General features: G+C 41.5%; 1 protein-coding gene across 3 annotated transcripts; it reads left to right on the top strand.

Annotated features, from left to right (window-relative positions):
* Nucleotides 1-387: 387 nt before the first annotated feature.
* Nucleotides 388-14,197, top strand: LOC110534388 (T-cell ecto-ADP-ribosyltransferase 2). Of its 3 annotated transcripts, none has more exons than XM_021619237.2 (5): nt 388-567; nt 3,149-3,181; nt 3,629-3,716; nt 11,824-12,530; nt 12,667-14,197. In XM_021619237.2, exons 3-5 carry the CDS (start codon nt 3,657-3,659, stop codon nt 12,797-12,799), a joined length of 900 nt encoding a protein of 299 aa, XP_021474912.2. In that variant the 5' UTR covers nt 388-567; nt 3,149-3,181; nt 3,629-3,656; the 3' UTR covers nt 12,800-14,197. The 3 variants fall into 3 exon arrangements, with proteins under 3 accessions (XP_021474912.2, XP_021474913.2, XP_021474914.2); XM_021619238.2 differs by having other exon boundaries at nt 407-507; XM_021619239.2 differs by having other exon boundaries at nt 454-472.
* The last annotated feature ends 11,315 nt before the right edge of the window (nt 14,198-25,512 follow it).

Raw genomic sequence — 25,512 nt, 5'->3', positions numbered from 1 at the left:
TCAGGAATATTCACAGCCTTCTTGGTAAGCATCTCAAGTGGGGATTTGGCCTTGTGTTTTAGGTTATTGTCCTGCTGAAAGGTGAATTCATCTCCCAGTGTCTGGTGGAAAGCAGACTGAACCGTGTTTTCCTCTAGGATTTTGCCTTTGCTTAGCTCCATTCCGTTTCTTTTTTATCCTGAAAAACTCCCCAGTCCTTAATGATTACAATCATACCCATAACATTAAAATATGGAGAGTGGTACTTAGTAATGTGTTGTATTGGATGATCCCCAAACCCAAACATAACACTTTGTGTTCACTACTGTCAAAGGCTCAGCCAATCGTTACATAACAGCAGAATGCAGCGCAGCGCTGCTGAAGAAAGAGGAGACAACCAATTTACTAGTTACAGCATCAGCGCGCCTCTGGAAAGTCAGCTTGTCAGTTACAGCAGCGCGTCCCCTGAACGATAACGAAGAGGTGACTTTAGGTGAAAAGCCTGACCACGGAGACCGGGGTGAGAAGGTGATGAAGCGTACTTCATGAGCTGTAACCGAATAACTACTGTCTTTTGGAAAGTTTGAGGTGAGGGAGAAAGTGTGGTGAACAAGTATTAGCACTGTTAAGTATCTTGCTAGCTGGATCGAAATCTCCGTTACCTAGCCAGAGAAATGTTGTGCAACATTAGCCAACTTATCTGATAAATAATTGAGTTTATGGTGTGAAAATTAGCTTGCTAATAAAGTCAGACAGCTAACATCAGATGAGCTAACATTAGTAACCTAACCAATTCGCTATAGTATTAACTTGCATACGACTCCTTGCCGTTATGCCGAAAATTCTCCCCACCCTTCTAATTTCCTTAATTTTGTGGCTAGAGTCAAATACTTTCTGTGTCACATATCAGAGTCAAACACTTTCATTAGAACAAACTTCAAATCAGGATAGGCAACCGAAATGAATAATTAATGTATGTGTTATATTAAACATGGAGGTACGGGCGACATGGGCAGCCACCCAGGGCGACATCAAGGGGGCGCCCCCGATTCGGGCGCTGAAGGGGGGGTTCGCCCAGGGTGCCAAACAAGCCAGACATAAACACTTGAAACAAATTGTCAAACAGAAAACTGCCACTAAGATCAGTGAAATGTAGGCTAAATTGACAACGGAGTGAAGAGCAGAAATCTCAACCCGCAAGCAAGTTGCAGCAAGCATGTTGCAGCAATGAAAAATTCTTCCCCCTTCGCCTTCTTCATTGCAGCGATTTGCTTGCTGCGACTTGCTTGCTAGTTGAGCTTTCTGCTCTTCACTCGATTTACGACACAACACCGTTCCTCAAGTTATAACGCGTTAGTTGCTTACTGGACCCTGGCAATCTGTGTGAAATGTTAACTAGTTAACTAACAAACGAACTAACCACTATCTGTTAACTAATGTTTTCCCTCTACATTATGTGGTTAATTTTCAGAATGAGAGAATTAGATGAAAATGGGGGCGTTGCTTGTAAAACAAGTGGATTCAGGGATCAAGTGTAGCTGGAGATGGACCTGGCTTAAACTGGATGCCACTATAGATGTGGAAGGAACACCACACCCTTTCGCTCTTTCTCACTTTTGCGGGCACATTGTAGAACAGATGTCCACAGGCAGAAAGTGTACAATGTAATAGTGTGCATTGTAGCTCAAATATATTGTTTTTGTTGTGTTGAATTTGACAGTAACGTGTGAGTAAGGGGGGATTATACTTTGTTTTACTCAGTGAACTTTATTTTTGTAGCTTTGTAGCCTTTATTTTTGTAGCCTTATTTTTGTAGCCTACACATGTAGCCTTGTGCACTTGATCGATGTCCATAGTAGCCACTATAATATAGCAAAAAGAGAATGCTTGCTTGTTTCATTCTATTTCTACTTTAAGATGTATTTTCCCAAGTGGAATATATATGCGTGGTCACAAACATTCTATTATAATGGCTAACTGCAATATTAATGTGTTGTTTTTTTTTATCAAGACTTGAGTGTCATTTGCAGGAAAGTCTAGGCAACAAATTACATTGGATTGCGTTCTTTACATTTTGTAGCTGTGAGTTAGGTTCACATTAACCACTTTTTTTTTGCACACAGAGACTGATCATGTAGATTATATTCTTTGTTGTTTAATTAGTTAAAAACTACATTTCCCCCTAGCAGGGATTTTTTTGTTGCATGTTTCAATGCAACAAAAAAAAGGTGTCACTTTTTTGGGACCTCACCAGTTTGCATCCCTGCTTTGTGGTTGAATCTGTGTTTGAAATGTTCTGCTCGACTGAGGGATAATTGTATGTGTGGGATACAGAGATGAGGTACTCATTACAAAATCATGTTAAACACTATTATTGCACACAACGAAAGTCCATGCAACTTATTTTATAACTTGTTACGGACATTATTACCTCTGAACTTATTTAGGCATGCCATAACAAAAGGGTTGAATATTTATTTAGATTTTATATTAATTTATAATTCAAAAACACAAAAAACACACAATTCCACTTTGCCATTAATGGTTATTGTGTGTAGTCCCTGGACCAAGAAACCCAGGAGTATAAAAGGGCTACATACCGGGCCACGATCAGTATGCAAATCTGGAACGTTGCAGACAGAAATGCCATAGCATCACAGGAAGCTGCTGAGGGGAGGACAGCTCATAATAATGGCTGGAATGCAGTGAATGGAATGGTATCAAACGCATTAAAACCATGTATTTGATGTGTTCGATAGCATTCCATTAATTCCGTTCCAGCCATTACTATGAGCCTGTCCTCCCCAGTTAAGGTATTACTGGCCGACTGTGTCATAGATAGTCTGACTCTGTATGTTTGTTCATTTAATTTAGATTTTTTTTGTATCAGGCAAAACCCCAAATCACTACTGACAACCATTGCACGGCTTGGTAAAACTGCACTAGGCCCATTGCCAACCCAAACTATGGTATAAGGGGGTGGGGGGGGGAATTATACTTTTTTTTGTTTGTTATTTCCTCCTCCAGTCAGGAGGAAGGAAAAGGAGTTGCTCTGTAAAGATAAGGACCTCGGTTTCCTTCCATTTTTGGTCATCAGGGAGTGAGTGGAAAATATGTGCAAACGCCCCCGAAGAGAGGCACACTGATATTCTCTCATTCTGTTATTTAGTCTACCCAAGGAGAGCACCACACGACTCTGAAGGTATGTGTCCAAATCGTATCTTTCATGTATTATTTTGATTGTCCCATGTTATGCTTGTTAGGTTTTAGGGCCTTTTATAACAGTGAATTGTAGGCCTATAGTTTGAGTCATTAATAGTAGAACTTACTCAATTAAAACAGCTGTAGGCTACTTACACTTGAGTCTAGGAACAGACCACACTGAAAATATCTATGTAGTAGATGCGTCAACTTTCAGAATAATACCTGTGAGAAGGGGCAGTAGTTGTGTAGTTAAACATTGCCTGGACATTTTGTGATGAAAGACCCCTAAATGTTGTAAAACATACAGTAAAATTGTGTCTGTGTAAGTTTAAGATTCTTGTTTGCTATTTATAACCTCACAATGTAATTTACTCTCAATTGCATTTTTGTTTCTTATCTCTGATCTGTCCCATCTCCTCTCAATCCCTCATTCATTGGTCACCAGAACACACAAGGCAGCCATTGCTGGGAAAATGCAGGGCCAGAGAGAGAAGACATTCATATTGATCCTCGTTGCTGCGCTCTCTCACAGGGTAAGAGTTTTGACCAAACACATTTTTTGGGGGTCATAAGATTGAAATGATTGAACCCAGATGTGGAAAAAGTACCCAATTGTCAAACTTGAGTAAAAGTATAGATACCCTACCGTTCAAAAGTTTGGGGTCACTTAGAAATGTCCTTGTTTTCCATGAAAACATGCATGAAGTTAGTTGCAAAATGAATAGGAAATATAGTCAAGACGTTGACAAGGTTATAAATAATTATTTTTAATTGAAATAATAATTGTGTCCTTCAAACTTTGCTTTCGTCAAAGAATCCTCCATTTGCAGCAATTCTAGCCTTGCAGACCTTCAGCATTCTACTTGTCAATTTGTTGAGATCATCTGAAGAGATTTCACCTCATGCTTCCTGAAGCACCTCCCACAAGTTGGATTGGCTTGATGGGAACTTCTTACCATACGGTTAAGCTGCTCCCACAACAGCTCCATAGGGTTGAGATCCAGTGACTGTGCTGGCCACTTCATTATAGACAGAATACCAGCTGACTGCTTCTTCCCTAAATAGGTATTGCATAGTTTGGAGCTGTGCTTTGGGTCATTGTCCTGTTGTAGGAGGAAATTGGCTCCAATGAAGTGCCGTCCACAGGGTATGGCATGGTGTTGCAAAATGGAGTGGTAGCCTTCCTTCTTCAAAATCCCTTTTACCCTGTACAAATCTCCCACTTTACCACCACCAAAGAACCCCCAGACCATCACATTGCCTCCACCATGCTTGACAGATGGCGTCTTTTAATAATCTTTTCGCATCTTTTCATTTTTTTCTCCATCTCACGAATGTTCTTCTTTGTGATCCGAACACCTCAAACTTAGATTCTGTCCATAACACTTTTTTTCCAAATCTTCCTCTGTCCAGTGTCTGTGTTCTTTTGCCCATCTTTTCTTTTTATTGGCCAGTCTGAGATATGGCTTTTTCTTTGCAACTCTGCCTAGAAGGCCAGCATCCCAGTGTCGCCTGTCACGATCGTCGTAAGAGGCGGACCAAAGATGCATCATTTTAATAGATGATGAAAAACACGAAGTAAACTGTACAAAACATTAAACGAATAACGACCGTGAAGCTATAATAAGCACTGTGCTGACACAAGCAACTAACATAGACAATCACCCACAACCCACAATGACAAAACAGGCTACCTAAATATGGTTCCCAATCAGAGACAACGACTAACACCTGCCTCTGATTGAGAACCATATCAGGCCAAACACAGAAACACAGAACTAGACATCCAACATAGAATGCCCACTCAGATCACACCCTGACCAAACAAAACATAGAAACATACAGAGCAAACTATGGTCAGGGTGTGACATCGCCTCTTCACTGTTGACGTTGAGACTGGTGTTTTGCGGGTACTATTTAATGAAGCTGCCAGTTTAGGACTTGTGATGCGTCTGTTTTTCAAACTAGACACTAATGTACTTGTCCTCTTGCTCAGTTGTGCACCAGGGTCTCCCGCTCCTCTTTCTATTCTGGTTAGGGCCAGTTTGCACTGTTCTGTGAAGGGAGTAGTACACAGCGTTGTACGAGATCTTCAGTTTCTTGGCAATTTCTCACATGGAATAGCCTTCATTTCTCAGAACAAGAATAGACTGACGAGTTTCAGAAGAAAGTTATTTGTTTCTGGCCATTTTGAGCCTGTAATCAAACCACAAATGCTGATGCTCCAGATGCTCAACTAGTCTAAATAAGGCCAGTATTATTGCTTCTTTAATCAGCATACACCAGTTTCCAGCTGTGCTAACATAATTGCAAAATGGTTTTCTTAAGATCAATTAGCCTTTTAAAATGATAAACTTGGATTAGCTAACACAATACTTACTTTTTTTTGTACTTCCGGCGCCGACAGAGATGGCCACCTCGCTTCGCGTTCCTAGGAAACTATGCAGTTTTTTGTTTTTTTACGTGTTATTTCTTACATTAGTACCCCAGGTCATCTTAGGTTTCATTACATACAGTCGAGAAGAACTACTGAACATAAGAGCAGCGTCAACTCACCATCAGTACGACCAAGAATATGACTTTCGCGAAGCGGATCCTGTGTTCTGCCTTTCACCCAGGACAACGGAATGGATCCCAGCCGGCGACCCAAAAAAACTACTTCGTAAAAGGGGGAAACGGAGCAGTCTACTGGTCAGACTCCGGAGACGGGCACATCGTGCACCACTCCCTAGCATTCTTCTCGCCAATGTCCAGTCTCTTGACAACAAGGTTGATGAAATCTGAGCAAGTGTAGCATTCCAGAGGGACATCAGAGACTGTAACGTTCTTTGCTTCACGGAAACATGGCTCACTGGAGTGACGCTATCGGAGTCGGTGCAGCCAACTGGTTTCTCTACGCATCGCGCAGACAGAAACAAACATCTTTCTGGTAAGAAGAGGGGCGGGGGCGTATGCTTCATGGTTAACGTGACGTGGTGTGATCATAACAACATACAGGTACTCAAGTCCTTCTGTTCACCTGATTTAGAATTCCTCACAATCAAATGTCGACCGCATTATCTACCAAGGGAATTCTCTTCGATTATAATCACAGCCGTATATATTCCCCCCCAAGCAGACACATCGATGGCTCTGAACAAACTTTATTTAACTCTTTGCAAACTGGAATCCATTTATCCGGAGGCTGCATTCATTGTGGCTGGGGATTTTAACAAGGCTAATCTGAAAACAAGACTCCCTAAATTTTATCAGCATATCGATTGCGCAACCAGGGCTGGAAAAACCTTGGATCACTGCTATTCTAACTTCCGCGACGCATATAAGGCCCTGCCCCGCCCTCCTTTCGGGAAAGCTGACCACAACTCCATTTTGTTGATCCCTGCCTACAGACAGAAACTAAAACAAGAAGCTCCCGCGCTGAGGTCTGTTCAACGCTGGTCCGACCAATCTGATTCCACACCCCAAGACTGCTTCCATCACGTGGACTGGGATATGTTTCGTATTGTGTCAGACAACAACATTGACGAATACGCAGATTCGGTGAGCGAGTTCATTAGAACGTGCGTTGAAGATGTCGTTCCCATAGCAACGATTAAAACATTCCCAAACCAGAAACCGTGGATTGATGGCAGCATTCGCGTGAAACTGAAAGCCCGAACCACTGCTTTTAATCAGGGCAAGGTCACCGGAAACATGACCGAATACAAACAGTGTAACTATTCCCTCCGCAAGGCAATCAAACAAGCTAAGCGTCAATATATAGACAAAGTAGAATCTCAATTCAACGGCTCAGACACAAGAGGTATGTGGCAGGGTCCACAGTCAATCACGGATTACAAAATGAAAACCAGCCCAGTCACGGACCAGGATGTCTTGCTCCCAGGCAGACTAAATAACTTTTTTGCCCGCTTTGAGGACAATACAGTGCCACTGACACGGCCCGCAACTAAAACATGCGGACTCTCCTTCACTGCAGCCGACGTGAGGAAAACATTTAAACGTGTCAACCCTCGCAAGGCTGCAGGCCCAGACGGCATCCCCAGCCGCGCCCTCAGAGCATGCTCAGACCAGCTGGCTGGTGTGTTTACGGACATATTCAATCAATCCCTATCCCAGTCTGTTGTTCCCACATGCTTCAAGAGGGCCACCATTGTTCCTGTTCCCAAGAAAGCTAAGGTAACTGAGCGAAACGACTACCGCCCCGTAGCACTCACTTCCGTCATCATGAAGTGCTTTGAGAGACTAGTCAAGGACCATATCACCTCCACCCTACCTGACATCCTAGACCCACTCCAATTTGCTTACCGCCCAAATAGGTGCACAGACGATGCAATCTCAGCCACACTGCACACTGCCCTAACCCATCTGGACAAGAGGAATACCTATGTGAGAATGCTGTTCATCGACTACAGCTCGGCATTTAACACCATAGTACCCTCCAAGCTCGTCATCAAGCTCGAGACCCTGGGTCTCGACCCCGCCCTGTGCAACTGGGTACTGGACTTCCTGACGGGCCGCCTCCAGGTGGTGAGGGTAGGCAACAACATTTCCACCCCGCTGATCCTCAACACTGGGGCCCCACAAGGGTGCATTCTGAGCCCTCTCCTGTACTCCCTGTCCACCCATGACTGCGTGGCCATGCACGCCTCCAACTCAATCATCAAGTTTGCGGACGACACAACAGTGGTAGGCTTGATTACCAACAACGACGAGACGGCCTACAGGGAGGAGGTGAGGGCCCTCGGAGTGTGGTGTCAGGAAAATAACCTCACACTCAACGTCAACAAAACTAAGGAGATGATTGTGGACTTCAGGAAACAGCAGAGGGAACACCCCCCTATCCACATCGATGGAACAGTAGTGGAGAGGGTAGTAAGTTTTAAGTTCCTCGGCGTACACATCACAGACAAACTGAATTGGTCCACCCACACAGACAGCATCGTGAAGAAGGCGCAGCAGCGCCTCTTCAATCTCAGGAGGCTGAAGAAATTTGGCTTGTCACCAAAAGCACTCAAAAACTTCTACAGATGCACAATCGAGAGCATCCTGTCGGGCTGTATCACCGCCTGGTACGTCAACTGCTCCGCCCACAACCGTAAGGCTCTCCAGAGGGTAGTGAAGTCTGCACAACGCATCACCGGGGGCAAACTACCTGCCCTCCAGGACACCTACACCACCCGATGTCACAGGAAGGCCATAAAGATCATCAAGGACAACAACCACCCGAGGCACTGCCTGTTCACCCCGCTATCATCCAGAAGGCGAGGTCAGTACAGGTGCATCAAAGCTGGGACCGAGAGACTGAAAAACAGCTTCTATCTCAAGGCCATCAGACTGTTAAACAGCCACCACTAACATTGAGTGGCTGCTGCCAACACACTGACTCAACTCCAGCCACTTTAATAATGGGAATTGATGGGAAATGATGTAAAATATATCACTAGCCACTTTAAACAATGCTACCTAATATGTTTACATACCCTACATTATTCATCTCATTTGTATATGTATATACTGTACTCTATATCATCTACTGCATCTTTATGTAATACCTGTATCGCTAGCCACTTTAACTATGCCACTTTGTTTACATACTCATCTCATATGTATATACTGCACTCAATACCATCTACTGTATCTTGCCTATGCCGCTCTGTACCATCACTCACTCATATATCTTTATGTACATATTCTTTATCCCCTTACACTTGTAAGGTAGTAGTTTTGGAATTGTTAGCTAGATTACTTGTTAGGTATTACTGCATTGTCGGAACTAGAAGCACAAGCATTTCGCTGCACTCGCATTAACATCTGCTAACCATGTGTATGTGACAAATAACATTTGATTTGATTTGATTTGACAACATGCCATTGGAACACAAGAATGATGGTTGCTGATAACGGGCCTCTGTACCCTATGTAGATATTAGAGGTCGACCGATTATGATTTTTCAACGCCGATACCGATTATTGGAGGACCAAAAAGGCCAATACTGATTAATCGGCTGATTTTTAAAATGTATTTGTAATAATGACAATTACAACAATACTGAATGAACACTAATTTTAACTTAATATAATACATAAATAAAATCAATTTAGCCTCAAATAAATAATGAAACATGTTCAATTTGGTTTAAGTAATGCAAAAACAAAGTGTCGGAGAAGAAAGTAAAAGTGCAATATGTGCCATGTAAAAAAGCTAACGTTTAAGTTCCTTGCTCAGAACACGAGAACATATGAAAGTTGGTGCTTCCTTTTGACATGACACTTCAATATTCCAAGGTAAGAGGTTTTAGGTTGTAGTTAATATAGTATTTATAGGACTATTTCTCTCTATACCATTTGAATTTCATATACCTTTGACTATTGGATGTTCTTATAGGCACTATAGTATTGCCAGTGTAACAGTATAGCTTCCGTCCCTCTCCTCGCCTCTACCTGGGCTCGAACCAGGAACACATCGACAACAGCCACACTCGAAGCAGCGTTACCTATCTCTCCACAAAAGCCGCGGCCCTTGCAGAGCAAGGGGAATAACTACTCCAAATCTCAGAGCGAATGACGTTTGAAACGCTATTAGCGCACACCCAGCTAACTAGCTAGACATTTCACATCGGTTACACCGGCCATTAGGCTGATAGGCTTGAAGTCATAAACAGCGCTGTGCTTGCGAAGAGCTGCTGGCGAAAGTGCTGTTTGAATGAATGCTTACGAGCCTGCTTCTGTTTACCATCGCCCAGTCAGACTGCTCTATCAAATCAGACTTAATTATAACATAATAACACACAGGAATACGAGCCTTTGGTCATTAATATGGTCAAATCTGGAAACTACCATTTCGAAAACAAAACGTTTATTATTTCAGTGAAATACGGAACCGTTCGGTATTTTATCTAACGGGTGGCATCCCTAAATCTAAATATTATTTTTACATTGCACAACCTTCAATGTTATGTCATAATTATGTAAAATTCTGGCAAATTAGTTCTCAATGAGCCAGGCTGCCCAAACTGTTGCATATACCCTGACTCTGCGTGCAATGAACACAAGAGAAAGAGAAATTTCACCTGGTTAACATTGCCTGCTAACCTGGAATTCTTTTAGCTAAATATGCAGGTTTAAAAATATATACTTCTGTGTATTGATTTTAAGAAAGGCATTGGTGTTTATGGTTAGGTACAGTCGTCCAAAGATTGTGCTTTTTTCACAAATGCACTTTTGTTAAATCATCCCATGTGTAGTTATAACTAGTGATTATAATTGATTGATTGTTTTTTATGAGATACGTTTAATGGTAGCTAGCAACTTACCTTGGCTTCTACTGCATTCGCATAACAGGCAGGCTCCTCGTGGAGTGCAATGTAATCAGGTGGTTATGAGCGAGCGTTGGACTAGTTAACTGTACGGTTGCAAGATTGGATCCCCCGAGCTGACAAGGTGAAACTCTGTCATTCTGCCCCTGAACAAGGCAGTTAACCCACCGTTCCTAGGCCGTCATTGAAAATAAGAATGTGTTATTAACTGACTTGCCTAGTTAAATAAAGGTATTTTTTTTAAATAAAAAAATCGGCAAAAATCGGCGCCCAAAAATACCGATTTCCGATTGTTATGAAAACTTGAAAACGGCCCTAATTAATCAGCCATTCCGATTAATCGGTCGACCTCTAGTAGATATTCCATTTTTAAAAATCAGCTGTTTCCATCTACAATAGTCATTTACAACATTAACAATGTCTACACTGTATTTCTGATACATTTTATGTTATTTTAATGGACAAAAATGAAGCTTTTCTTTAAAAAACAAGGACATTTCTAAGTGACCCCAAACTTTTGAACGGTAGTGTAGCTTAATAGAAAGTTACTCAAGTAAAAGTGAAAGTCACCCAGTAAAATACTAGAGTAAAAGTCTGAAAGTATTTGGTTTTAAATATACTTAAGTATCTAAAGTAGAAGTAAAAGTATAAATAATTTTAAAAAAATCCTTATATTAAGCAAAATACAATTGTCTTGTTTTTAAAATGTATGTATAGCCAGGCGCACACTCCAACACTCGGACACTATTTGCAAAAGATGCATTTGTGTTTAGTGAGTCCGCCTGACCATAGGCAGTAGGGATGACCACGAGTTCTCTTGATAAGTGTGGGAATTTCACAATTTTCCTGTTCTGCTAAGCATTCAAAATGTACTTTTGGTTGTCAGGGAAAATGTATGGAGTTAAAAGTACAATATTTTCTATAGGAATGTAGTGAAGTAGAAGTAAAAGTTGTAAAACATTTAAATTGTAAAGTAAAGTACAGATACCCCAAAAAACGACTTAAATAAAAATACTTTAAAGTACTACTTAAGTACTTTACACCACTGATTGAACCAGCCATACTGTAAGGACAGACTTCTGGGCCTGTTTCCCACATCCAGAGTGAGCCTATTCCTGGACTCTCCATTGAGCATGATTTTTAGTCAAGAACTAGGCTCACTCTGGGTCTGGGAAACTGGCCTTGATGTACTTAATTTGGCAAATGCTTGAATTTGAACTTGGAAAATTAGAATTGTATTGTCATAAAATGTTGAGTGCTATACATTGTTACACTGTGTTACTACCTGTATTAAAAAAGGTAACAATTCTCTTTACTATTACAGGTGACTCAGGCAAAGGTAATGGACATGGTTCCTAATGCCGTGGATGACCAGTACACTCACTGTCGGGAGCAGATGTTGAAGAAGGTTGTGGAAGGGGGTCTGCTGGAAGAAGAACTGAAAAACAGTCAAAAGTATAGTGAAGCCTGGGGGAAAAAGCAGTGTACAAAGTTAATCCCGGGAGGCGTCAAGCAACACACGGATGCATTGGTGGCTTATGGACATGGGGGAAATGTGTTCAGAAATATGTTCAACCAAGCAGTGGAGACTCAGGGTGGGAATGTCACTGTCTATAACGGCAACTTCCAGTTCAAATCCCTCCACTTCCTTCTAATGGATGCCATGAGGCTTTTGAAGACTGAGAACTGCCAAACTGTGTTTCGTGGCTCAAGCAAAGATTATGAGGCACAAGTAGGGTCAGAAGTGCGATTTGGGAGGTTTACCTCAACCAAGGCCAAGCGTTCCGATGCGGAGGAATCTGCTTCAGACAATGGGATCCTTTTCAACATCACTTCCTGCACTGTAGTCAACGTGGATGATTACACTTGCTTCTCAGACAGCATTGATCAGCTAATATCCCCAGCAGAGGTGTTTAGGGTGGCTGAGGTAAAGAATGTAAGAAATGAAGATGACGAGTACAGAGAGATCGTTTTGACAAGTTCAAGGACTCACAGCATTGACAGCATCCGCGACTGTTACCTCTTCCCCAGGTGAGGCCAGGTTATGTAAGCGAAAAGACATGACAACATTGGACTACCAAACAGGTGTAGATGACACAAGAGTTGAGTGTTTTTAAAATGTCTACCTTATTCTTTGGAGAATGAAAGTCTGTCTTTGTCTCACCAGATCTCCTACAAGTACGAGTCCTCCATCAATCACCCCCAAAGGCTCCTCTACTCAATGGCTTGGCAGTAGCCTGTCTGTTCTTGTGGTTGTATCTCTCTCTATCTCCCTGATCACCAGGACTGATGATCTCTGATAAACTAAAGTGTTGAGTGCTAATAGATGCGGTAAAGAAGTCAATGGAGTGCAGACCGTGGGGGATAGAAGGACGCACATTCAACCAATCTGTTCTAACAAAATAGATATTTGTCAAATTGTAATTTTTGATGTATTGTAACATGCCCATAATGTGCTTATTAAAGTTTGATTTGGTGGATATATCTGTCTGTTTTCACGGCATAACATTTAGAAGTAGTCCCTTTTCATGTTTAGTAGAAGTGACTGCTAAAGGCTAACTCCCATTTGTATTGACTGGTAGCATAGTTAGCATTGACTGTAATGCAGTTTAACTGTAATGCAGTTTCCTGGTGATGATGACATCAACATGTATTCAGGTTGACATCAATACCAACATTATACTCTGATTTTTACCTCAAAATAGTGTGAAACACACATAAACAATAGCCTAAATGTAGGCTAATTTTGCTGGTGGCCATTGAGGAGATTCTGGATCTTTCCCCCACGACATCTTTCTCCCATGCGATGCGTTTCCATGGCATTTCCATTGTTTTGGTTGAGATCCAATGACCTCTTGACTGCATCTATTGAAAAGGACAAATAGACACACACAATTGCATGTATGTAATATCAGTTTACACAGACACATAGATAGTCATCAAATGTGACAAAGCGCCAACCTTTCAAACCCCTCTTAGCATAATGATATTCTCTTGAAAAATGTATTTCTTTGCATTTGATTGTTTTTGTGAGAAAAAAATATATCATGGTGAATAGACAATATTAGATAAGATGTTTTAAACAAATGTTATGCATTTAGCAAATATTTTGGTATCACAACAATTGACTGTGGGTGGTGTCCAGTTTTCATAGATGTAATTTAATTTTCCTCTTGTTTTGTTATCGAATAAAAAACAAGTTGAGCATTTTTGAGTGTTGGATAGGACACCTTTTGCATCTACGCATTGAGATGGGGTGGGAAGGAGTGATAGATTTAGTAAATGTATTAGATAATTAAAAGTAGTAAGCTTCTCCAGCTGGAAATGACTTTACATACATTGGGGTGATAAGCATGTACATTGAATTAATTGATGTAAGGCTCATAACCTGACAGTCCAGACAAACAGTATGTAAGACCTCGTAATATTTAGGTTGTGTAATATGTGTGAGGGGAAATGACTGTCATACCTATGAGGGATGTGGACAGAGAGCCCTTTCTCCAAGCTCAAGCCATGCTCAAAATCACAGTAGCACTAGCCTTTAGGTCTTAGTTACAAGGTGTTTGCACTGACTCAATCACAGCTGGAGCCACACATGTTTTGGCTAATATTTCATCCTTATCCTGGAACCTGCATGTTGCGCAGGCTTTTGTTCCAGCCCAGCACCAGCTCACTGGATACAACTAATCAACCGACCATAAAGCCCTTGATTAGTTGAATCAGATGTTTTAGTACTGGACTGGAACTAAAACCTGCACACACTGTGTGACCTGGACCAGAATTGAAGAACAATTCATTTGAGTGTTGCCTCATTGAAGCACATGGGGGTTTTTGCAAAGAAGAGTTGAGGTCAAGCCTGCCTTACAACTGTGGTGCAAATATCAATACACACAGGTCCTGGTATAACTGAGATAACTTACACTGTTCTAAGAAGTTTCTTTAGTTGTTACCTTATTTCTTATTCTTACTCGTATATATAAATATATATATATATATATATATATATATATATTTTTTAAATGCATTGTTGGTTAGGGGCTACAACCTGTTGTATTTGGCGTATGTGACTAATAAAATTAGATGTGATTTGAATTATGGTTTCAACTTTTCACCCCTTTTTTTCTAATTATAGCAGTCATCCTCATAAATCAAGTCGACAATCTATCGGCAAATCCTTTTTAAATCATTGTCATATGACGAGAAATAATGAAATGATAGACATAACATATCGGTGCTCATCGGCCATTGGACACAAACATTTCACAACAAGTTGGAAATCGCAAATTCAACACTGTGGTTTGGAAGGAATCAGTGGCTAACTGCAAGCATTGCAAAGAAATTGTTAGCCTCCTATTCAGTGTAGGTGCTGTGTTGTACCAAGTCTAAGATAAGGGTCTCTTTTCCAATATTAAAATTATAAACAGTCAATGAAGCATAATTTGTCCCGCTCTCAAAACAACTGTTAACTCGGAACTACAAAATCTGACTTTAGGTAATTCAAGACAACTGGGAACTCGGGAAAAACGAGCTACGACTGGGAAAATACGTTTTGAACTTTCAACCAATTTGGAATTGTAAATCTGGAACTTGGGCCTCTTTCTAGAGCTACAACCTGAAGATCACTGACGTCATCATGATTCAACCTTTTTTTTCTTCTAGTTCCCAGTTGTCTTGAAAGCACCTTAAATCCAGAGAATGCCAGACTTTGATGACAAAGTTTGATGACAAAATTTGCCCATTAAGGACCGCCGCGGCACCTTCCTGTTCAAGTGAGCACAGCACAACAAGGTGAGTCCAAAAATGTCTTGTATGCTGCTGCATAAATGATGCAATATGCCAGGGAGATATGTATACTGTAGCCAAGAAAGTAATATTAATTGTATGTTGTCTAGTAAGCTGTTAGTAGCTCATGTGCCTCACCCTAATAATTAGTTATATTTTCACCTCTTAATGTCGCCGACTGTTCTGACTTGGTGGTGCACATGTAGCCTATAACCTGTTTTTGAGAAATATAATAATTGGATATTGTAAGAACTTTGTCTGCTTATATGCCTCCTTATTTATCCTACGGTTCTGACTTGGTGCACAGGGAGAATACTGTAAGAACGGCCCATGTTCTGAATTCTGTTGCTGTACATTTCAAAAGTGCTGAACAAATAGTTATTTTGACTACGTCAATCCTAGCTCACTCATTAATGTCTTCATCGAAATCACGGATTGCCTCTTATCCGCTTATGCCATACTTTGTACATCTCAATTGTTCATAGAAACCACATTTGTTTAAGCAAGTCAGCCATATCAGCTATGTTTTTTTAAAGGGAGTAAATGAGGCTGAATGAACTGTTTCGCTGCCAGACAAGGCTCCGCTGATAGCCAGGTGTAGCAGTGGTAAGATGTGGGGACTCTGCTGTTGGGACAGCTTTATGTAGGCCCTAACAGTTTGTGGGCACCGTGTGTCACCGTTATAGTGCAATTCATGTATTGTTTAGTGTTGTGTAGTGGCTTCGCTGGCACGCATCCCACTTTTTGTTTTGTTTGCCCCACTTAAGATTTACATTCTAACATCGCCACTGCCCTACAATGGAAACAAGAAAATGTGAGTTCAGAAATTGATGGTGTTAACAGTGGTCCTCCTTGCTGCGGGGTAAGTTTTAGTTGTCACTTCATCACGAGTGGGACAAGCTATGTGCAGAGTTTGGATTGAATTGGGTAATTCTTATCGGTGATATGTACCACTGAAAGTCCCAAAATATTCTCTCAGTAAAATGTTGTATTCTGTATTGTGTCAGGTTGACTGTTGTGTCCTCACCTTTGTTCTGATCATTTCCTCATAATCTCTAAAGTGTTCCCTTTCAGTTTTTACCATGGTTACGCATAGGCGTCTCATATTTCTTCAGTGAGAAACATTTCAATTTGGCCCTCTCCATATAGGCCAATTCCCCTGATTGGAAAGTTATAATTATTAAGACAAAACAATTGATAGAAGGCTAAGAAGGGATATTTTCCCAAAATCAACCGGTCACGGAAAATATTGATATAAGGTCAGATGGCACAAAATTGCTAAATTAGATTGCTGTATTGAAAAGTTGGGTCCCACATGGGTAGTTTGCCAGTTTCTCTGGGTTGAAATAATGTTTAACTACTCTCCATTCTTTAAGTTACTACTGTGGTAAAGAAAATGGACATGGCTTTTAATGCAGTGGATGACCATTCAATGTCTAGAACAGATGCTAAAGAAGGGGGTCTATTGAAAGCAGAGCTAAATGTCAGTATGGCATATCATGCTACATGGGAGGCAAAGCAGTGTGCAAAGTTAATCCCAGGAAGTGTCAAGGAACACACGGCTGCATTTGTGGCTTATGGACATGGGGGAGAGGATTTCCGAAAGACTTTCAACGATTGAGTGGAAACTCAGGGTGGGAATGTCAATGTCTACAACGGTGACTTCCGGTTAAAATCCCTCCACTTCCTGATGATGGATGCCATGAGGCTTTTCAAAACTGAGAACTGACAAACTGTGTTTCGTGGCTCAAGCAAAGAGTATGAGGCACAAGTAGTTTCAGAAGTGCCATTTGGGAGATTTACCACAACCAAGGCCAAACGTTCCGATTTGGAGGAAGCTGCTACAAAAAAATGGGACCATTTTCAGCATCACTTCCGGCACTGTAGTCAATGTGGATGCCCACACTTGTAACTCAGAAAGCATTGAGCAGCTGTTTTCTCCAGCAGGGGTCTTTAGTATGCCTGAAGTAGTAAACAATTATGATGAGGAATACAGCGAGATCGTTTTGACAAATTCAAGGATTCACGGCAATCACGACTGTTACCTCCTTTCCAGGTTAGGCCCGGCCTAGATTCTAGTGTGTGAAATGTTCAGACTCAACTCTGTTCAGCATGTACAGCGATCTTGCTGATTGGAAATGAACCCCCCTTCCACAACCCCTGGCTCTCTCTCTCTCCCCCCCCTCTCGTTCTCTCTTTTTATCTCTTACTTTAACCTCTGAAGGCTCCTCTAGTAGGTTGCTGAGCAATGGCTGCATTTCTCGGTTTTCCTGACCATCGGGACTGACCTCCAACAAACTGAAGGTTTGCAAGACATGCATGCATGCACACACACACAAACAAACAAACAAACAATTCCTTGTATGTACAGTAGCTTAGGTACTAATTCACCTTTTTGCATTTGTATTTATTCCGGATCCTCATTAGCGGTTGCCAAGGCAGCAGCTTCTCTTCCTGGGGTCCAATCACAATTACATACAATAAAACGATTCATAACACAACACATTACTACACGAAACTACCCATAACATATCGACACTACAAAATCAATAAAAAAAACTTACAGCAAAATAACAATATTAAAATGTATGTGTGCACAGTGTTCAGTCATCAGCATACATAGACAGACAGGCTTTACTCAGTGCCAGTGGCTGATGTGTTAGCATGTGTTTGAGTATGCTGTGTGTGCCGTTGAGTGTCTTGTCATAGTCCGCACTGTTCCATGAGTTGTCGTTTTATCCGTTTTTTTAATCTGATTTTACTGCTTGACTGAGTTTCATGATGTAGTCATGGCTCTACTATGTAGTACTGTGCATTTCCCGTAGTCTGTTCTGGTGGCATGTCTTGGGCATGAAGGGTTGTCTGAGCCGTGCGTTAGTCGCTTAAACAAACGGCTCGGTGGTTTCAACATGTCTATCTATACCTCTCACAAAGACAAGCAGTGACGCAGTCAATCTTTCTTCCACCCTGAGCCAGGAGAGGTTGACATGCTACAAAAATCTCTGAAACTGGAAACACTTATCTCCCTCACTAGCTTTAAGCACCAACTGTCAGAGCAGCTCACAGATTACTGCACCTGTACATAGCCCACATATAATTTAGCCCTATCAACTACCTCTTTCCCAACTGTATTTAATTTATTTATTTATTTTGCTCCTTTGCACCCCATTATTTTTATTTCTACTTTGCACATTCTTCCATTGCAAAACTACCATTCCAGTGTTTTACTTGCTATATTGTATTTACCTTGCCACCAAGGCCTTTTTTTGCCTTTACCTCCCTTCTCACCTCATTTGCTCACATTGTATATAGACTTGTTTATACTTTATTATTGACTGTATGTTTGTTTTACTCCATGTGTAACTCTGTGTTGTTGTATCTGTCGAACTTCTTTGCTTTATCTTGGCCAGGTCGCAATTGTAAATGAGAACTTGTTCTCAACTTGCCTACCTGGTTAAATAAAGGTAAAATAAATAAATAAATAAATATTATCAATGTAGGCTCGCCATGTACTGCTCTCTTCTGGGCCAATTGTAATTTGCATATGTCCCTCTTTGTGGCACTTGACCATATGTTTTTTAAAAGGCAGTAAATGAGGCTGAATGAACTGTTTCGCTGCCAGACAAGGCTCCGCAGAGAGCCAGGTGTAGCGGTGGTAAGGATTCACTCCGTGGTGCTGAATGGAAAGCTCTGCTGTTGGGACAGCTTTTGTGTAGGCCCTAACAGTTTGTGGGCACCGTTTGTCACCGTTATAGTGCAACTAATGTGATATTTAGTGTTGTGTTGTGTAGTGGCTTTGCTGCCATGCATCCCACAATTTATTTGTATATGTTTGCCCCACCTAGCTTGTCATTCTAAAATCGCCACTGCATTAAAACATTTTTTTTTTTCTTCCCGGCAGCAGATTATGATTGATAATGTCAAAAGCTGCACTGAAGTCGAACAAAACAGCTGCCACAAAATCGTCATATTATCCATTTCTTTGTCTACGTGCCGTACGTGTTGAATTCCCTTTCCCTATAAGCCTGCTGAAAGTCTGTTATACTGAACAAAAATATAAACATGACATCCAAAGTGTTGGTCCTCTGTCCAGTGTCTGTGTCTTTTGCCCATTTTAATATTTTATATTTATTGGCCAGTCTGAGATATGGCTTTTTCTTTGCAACTCTGCCTAGAAGTCCAGCATCCCGGTGTCGCTTCTTCACTGTTGAAGTTGAGACTGGTGTTTTGTGGGTACTATTTAATGAAGCTGCCAGTTGAGGACTTGTGAAGCGTCTGTTTCTCAAACTAGACACTCTAATGTACTTGTCCTCTTGCTCAGTTGTGCACCGGGGCCTCCCACTCCTCTTTCTATTCTGGTTAGAGACGGTTTGCTCTGTTCTGTGAAGGGAGTAGTACACAGCGTCGTATGAGATCTTCAGTTTCTTGGCAATTTCTCGCATGGAATAGCCTTCATTTCTCAGAACAAGAATAGACTGACGAGTTTCAGAAGAAAGTTATTTGTTTCTGGCCATTTTGCACCTGTAATCGAACCCACAAATGTTGATGCTCCAGATACTCAACTAGTCTAAAGAAGGCCAGTTTTATTGCTTCTTTAATCAGAAAAACAGTTTTCAGCTGTGCTAACATAATTGCAAAAGGGTTTTCTAATGATCAATTAGCCTTTTAAAATGATAAACTTGGATTAGCTAACACAACGTGCCATTGGAACACAGGAGTGATGGTTGCTGATAATGGACCTCGGTACGTCCTATGTAGATATTCCATAAAAATCAGCCGTTTCCAGCTGCAATAGTCATTTACAAATTTAACAATGTCTACACTGTATTTCTGATCAATTTGATGTTATTTTAATGGACAAGAAACGTGCTTTTCTTTTAAAAACAAGGACATTTCTAAGTGACCCCAAACTTTTGAACGGTAGTGTATCTGTTAACACCATCCATATCTCCAGGGCACTATTTGTCCATGACAGTTTCTCTGGGGCACTATTTGTACGTGACACTGTTTTTTTTGGGGCACTATTTGTACGTGACACTGTTTTTTTGGGGCACTATATGTACGTGAAACTGTTTCTCCAGGGCACTATTTCTTCCAGAGGGGTAAAGAAAGTAAATGACATTGACACTTGGAAATGACTCTATAGGAGGTGTTTCAGAGCCAAATGAGACTCCTCTGTTTTCCCAGCTGTCTTTTCCTGTCTGAGGTATGCTCAGCCTGACAGGAGGTCAACGTGTGGTTGACGACTGCGCGGACGTCCAGATAGTACCGCCGGTTTACTGAATTATTGCAGGAACATTTGTACACATACGAGTTTGCAGACATGCGCACATACAGAGACAAACAGCATGCACATAAACAGGCACATGCACGCACACACACACACACACACACACACACACACACACACACACACACAGTACGTGAGTTTCTTATTTTCAGTCCATCCAACAGTTATTAGGGAGGGAAAGTTACTTTTTGAAAACCACTGAGACACATTCATCGCTCATCCGCACAGTCAGAAGAACGTAATGAGACCACTGAAGACACATTTCAGTTGAATGCGTTCCATTGTACAACTGACTAGGTATCCCTCCTTTCCCTTTCCCTTTCCCTTTCCTGTGCAGCAACGCCAATCTGTCTCCAGATGGAGAGATAGAAGCATACCCGACATCAGGCTGTAATCATGGATGACACACTGACACTCTCTAGGGGTGTATTAGTGTAGGGGAGAGCTTGTTGGGAGGGCCAACAGATCTCAAAAACTAGTGCTTCACAGTCCAAACGGACCTCTCAGATATGTCATTTGGGGCAGTTTAGAGAAACATCACCCACGTTGCTGTCATTTCTTGAACAGTGAATAGATCAAGTGAACGATGAACACCCTGCAAAATGGTGCAACTGTTTAAAGTAGGGATTGAAGATGGTGTTAAATCACAAGCATTGGTCAGCAAACACCTTTATTCAATCGATGCATACTCACACAGTAGCCAGAATAGGCAAATAGACTAGAGGCATTCTGTAATTGAAAAATTGCAAGTTTTAACAGTTATTTGCACAATTTATATGCTTTGGTACATTCATGAATATGCAAGCTAGCATGAGTTTTACGTCAAGTGTCTGTGTTTGAAAATAAATGGATGGGTACTAAATTACAATTATGAGAAAATACACATATTATCCAAAATGCTGGAGTTTGATTGTGGTGTAAGTGAGCCTCTTTAAATTAATCTAAACATTGCAATATGCACACTGCCTTAACAAGCCAGTAAACACTATTCCATGGGGATAAAACAGGTATTTTTTTGTACATGTGATTGAACTGTGCACCCATCAAAGCTGCACAACATAAACCTGAACATTTCTGACTATGCATTGCAGTAGCTGAACCTACAATATTCACTATAATTTAGGTAAACATTGTATGTATTTTTTTTTTAATAACCTTGAAAATAAACGTTTTACCGCTGTTACGTTTTGGCAAATATACGCACATTTTAATACTTAAAAAAAAAGCATTACTGTACATTCATATGGGCAGAGAGAGAGAGAGGAATGTGAGGAAGATGGAGAAAGAACCTTCATATCTATACTGCTCATTGAGTATCTCATTCCAAAATCATGGGCATTAATATGGAGTTGGTCCTCCCTTTGATGCTATACAGCTTCCACTCTTCTGGGAAGGTTTTCCACTAGATGTTGGAACATTGTTGCTGGGACTTGCTTCCATTCAGCTATAAGAGGGCGATTAGGCCTGGCTCGCAGTCTGCGTTTCAATTCATCCCAAAGGCCAGTCGAGTTCTTCCACACAGATCTTGACAAACCATTTCTGTATGGATCACAGTTTATGCATGGGTCATTGTCATACTGAAACAGGAAAGGGCCTTCTACAAACTTTTGCCACAAAGTTGGAAGCACAGAATCATCTAGAATGTCATTGTATCCTGTAGCGTTAAGATTTCCCTTTATAGGAACTAAGGGGCCTAGACCGAACCATGAAAAACAGCCCCAGACCATTATTCCTCCTTCACCAAACTTTACAGTTGAAACTATCATTGGGGCAGGCAGGGTTGTCCTGTTATCCGCCAAACCCAGATTCATCCGTTGGACTGCCAGATGGTGAAGCATGATTCGTAACTCCAGAGAACGTTGCCACTGTTCCAGAGTCGAGCTTTACACCACTCCAGCCGATGCTTGGCATTGTGCATGGTGATCTTAGGCTTGTGTGCGCCATGGAAACTCATATCATGAAGCTCTTGACGAACAGTTATTGCGCTGACGTTGCTTCCAGTGTCAGTTTGGAACTTGGTAGTGAGTGTTGCAACCGAGGACAGAGGTGTTTTACACACTACGCTTTTCAGCACTCGATAGTCCTGTTCTGTGAGCTTGTTTGGCCTACCACTTCGCAGCTGAGCCGTTGTTGCTCCTAGACATTTCCACATTACAATAACAGCACTTACAGTTGACCGGGGGAGCTCTAGCAGGGCAGAAATTTGATGAAGTGACTTGTTGGAAAGGTGGCATCCTGTGACGGTGCAATGTTGAAAGTCACTGAGCAGTAAGGCCATTCTACTGCAAATGTTTGTTAGCAACGGGTGTGGTTGAAATAGCCGAATTCACTAATTTTATGGGGTTTTGTGTATATAATGTACAAAAAAAGTAGGGGCGTGGATCAGAAAAACAGTCAGTATCTGATGTGTCCACCATTTGCCTCATGCAACGCAACATCTCATTCACATAGAGTTGATCAGGCTGTTGATTGTGGCCTGTGGAATGTTGTCCCACTCCTCTTCAATGGCTGTGCAAAGTTGCTAAATATTGGCGGGAACTGGAACACTCTGTCGTACACGTCGATCCAGAGCATCACAAACATGCTCAATGGATGACATAATGGATGACATATCTGGTGAGTATATGCAGGCCATGGAATAACTGAAACATTTTCAGCTTCCAGGAATTGTGTACAGATCGTTGCGACATGGGGCCATGCATTATCATGTTGAAACATGAGGTGATGATTGCAGATGTCAACAAACCGCTTGCCCACACAACGCCATACACCAGCCTCCGTGAGGGCCAAATTCCATAAAATGACCTTTAAGGTGGCTTTTGGTAGCGAAAGGAACATTGAATTCTCTAGCAACACCCCTAGTGGACATTCCTGCAGTCAGCATGCCAATTGCATGCTCCCTCAATACTTGAGACATCTGTGGCATTGTGTGATATGACAAAACTACACATTTTATTGTGGCCTTTTAAAGGGTTCAACTCAGTATTCGGTAGGTGTACCTAATATTTGGTGTAATCAATGTATCAGGGGAGGCTGCTGAGGGGAGGACGGCTCATACGAATAGCTGGAACGGAGCAAATGGAATGGCATCAAACACATGGAAACCACAGGTTTGGTGTATTTGATACCGTTTCACTGATTCCGCTGCCGCCGTTACCACGAGCCCGTCCTCCCCAATTAAGATGCCATCAAACTCCTGTGTGGTGTACAGTTGAAGTCGGAACTTTACTTACACTTAGGTTGGAGTCATTAAAACTCATTTTTCAACCACTCCACAAATTTCTTGTTAACACACTATAGTTTTGGCAATTCGGTTAGGACATTTACTTTGCGCATGCCACAAGTAATTTTTCCAACAATTGTTTAGAGACAGGTTATTTCACTTATAATTCACTATATCACAATTCCAGTGGGTCAGAAGTTTACATACACTAAGTTCACTGTGCCTTTTAACAGTTTGGAAAATTCCAGAAAATTATAATGGCTTTAGAAGCTTCTGATAGGCTAATTGACATCATTTGAGTCAATTGGAGGTGTACCTGTGGGTGTATTTCAAGGCCTACCTTCAAACTCAGTGCCTCTTTGCTTGACATCATGGGAAAATCAAAAGAAATCAGCCAAAAATTGTAGACTTCCACAAGTCTGGTTCTTTCTTGGGAGCAATTTCCAAACGCTTGAAGGTACCACGTTCATCTGTACAAACAATAGTACGCAAGTATAAACACCATGGGACCACGCAGCCGTCATACCGCTCAGGAAGGAGACAGGTTCTGTCTTCTAGAGATGAACGTACTTTGGTGCGAAAAGTGCAAATTAATCCCAGAACAACAGCAAAGTACCTTGTGAAGATGCTGGAGGAAACCGGTACAAATGTATCAATATCCACAGTAGAACGAGTCATTTTCAACATAACCTGAAAGACCGCTCAGCAAGGAAGAAGCCACTGTTCCATAACCGCCATAAAAAAGCCAGACTACGGTTTGCAACTGCACATGGGGACAAAGATCGTACTTTTTGAAGAAATGTCCTCTGGTCTGATGAAACAAAAATAGAACTGTTTGGCCATTATGACCATCGTTATGTTTGGAGGAAAAAGGGGGAGGCTTGCAAGCCGAAGAACACCATCCCAACCGTGAAGCACGGGGGTGGCAGCATCATGTTGTGGGGGTGCTCTGCTGCAGGAGGGACTGGTGCACTTCACAAAATAAATGGCATCATGAGGCAGGAAAATTATGTGGATATTTTGAAGCAACATCTCAAGACATCAGTCAGGAAGTTAAAGCTTGGTCGTCCAAATAGACAATGACCCCAAGCATACTTCCAAAGTTGTGACAAAATGGCTAAAGGACAACAAAGTCAAGATATTGGAGTGGCCATCACAAAGCCCTAACCTCAATCCCATAGAAAACGTGTGGGCAGAACTAAAAAATGGTGTGCGAGCAAGGAGGCCAACAAACCTGATTCAGTTACACCAGCTCTGTCAGGAAGAATGGGCCAAAACATTTGACCCAAGTTAAACAATTTCAAGGCAATGCTACCAAATACTAATTGAGTGTATGTAAACTTCTGACCCACTGGGAATGTGATGAAAGAAATAAAAGCTGAAATAAATAATTCTCTACTATTATTCTGACTTTTCACATTCTTAAAATAAAGTGGTGATCCTAACTGACCTAAGAGAGGGAACTTTTACTATGATTAAATGTCATGATTAACTTGCAGTATTTTGTAGTACAATACCAGAAGGACCTATATTGCCAATTCACATTACAGTGATAATCCCACTACACAATAAATAACTGCAGTATCCTTTCACTGGGATTAGTGTGTGTGTGTGTATGTGGGTGCGTGCACCCTCACGTGGGTGTGTGTGCGCTCGTCCGTGCAAGTGTGTGTGCATGCGACCGCACGTGTGTACATGCATACGTGTGTGTGCAAATG

This window comes from Oncorhynchus mykiss, chromosome 10 (assembly GCF_013265735.2).
Source record: "Oncorhynchus mykiss isolate Arlee chromosome 10, USDA_OmykA_1.1, whole genome shotgun sequence".
Lineage (NCBI taxonomy): Eukaryota > Metazoa > Chordata > Actinopteri > Salmoniformes > Salmonidae > Oncorhynchus > Oncorhynchus mykiss.
This window is presented reverse-complemented; position numbering and strand designations above follow the sequence as displayed.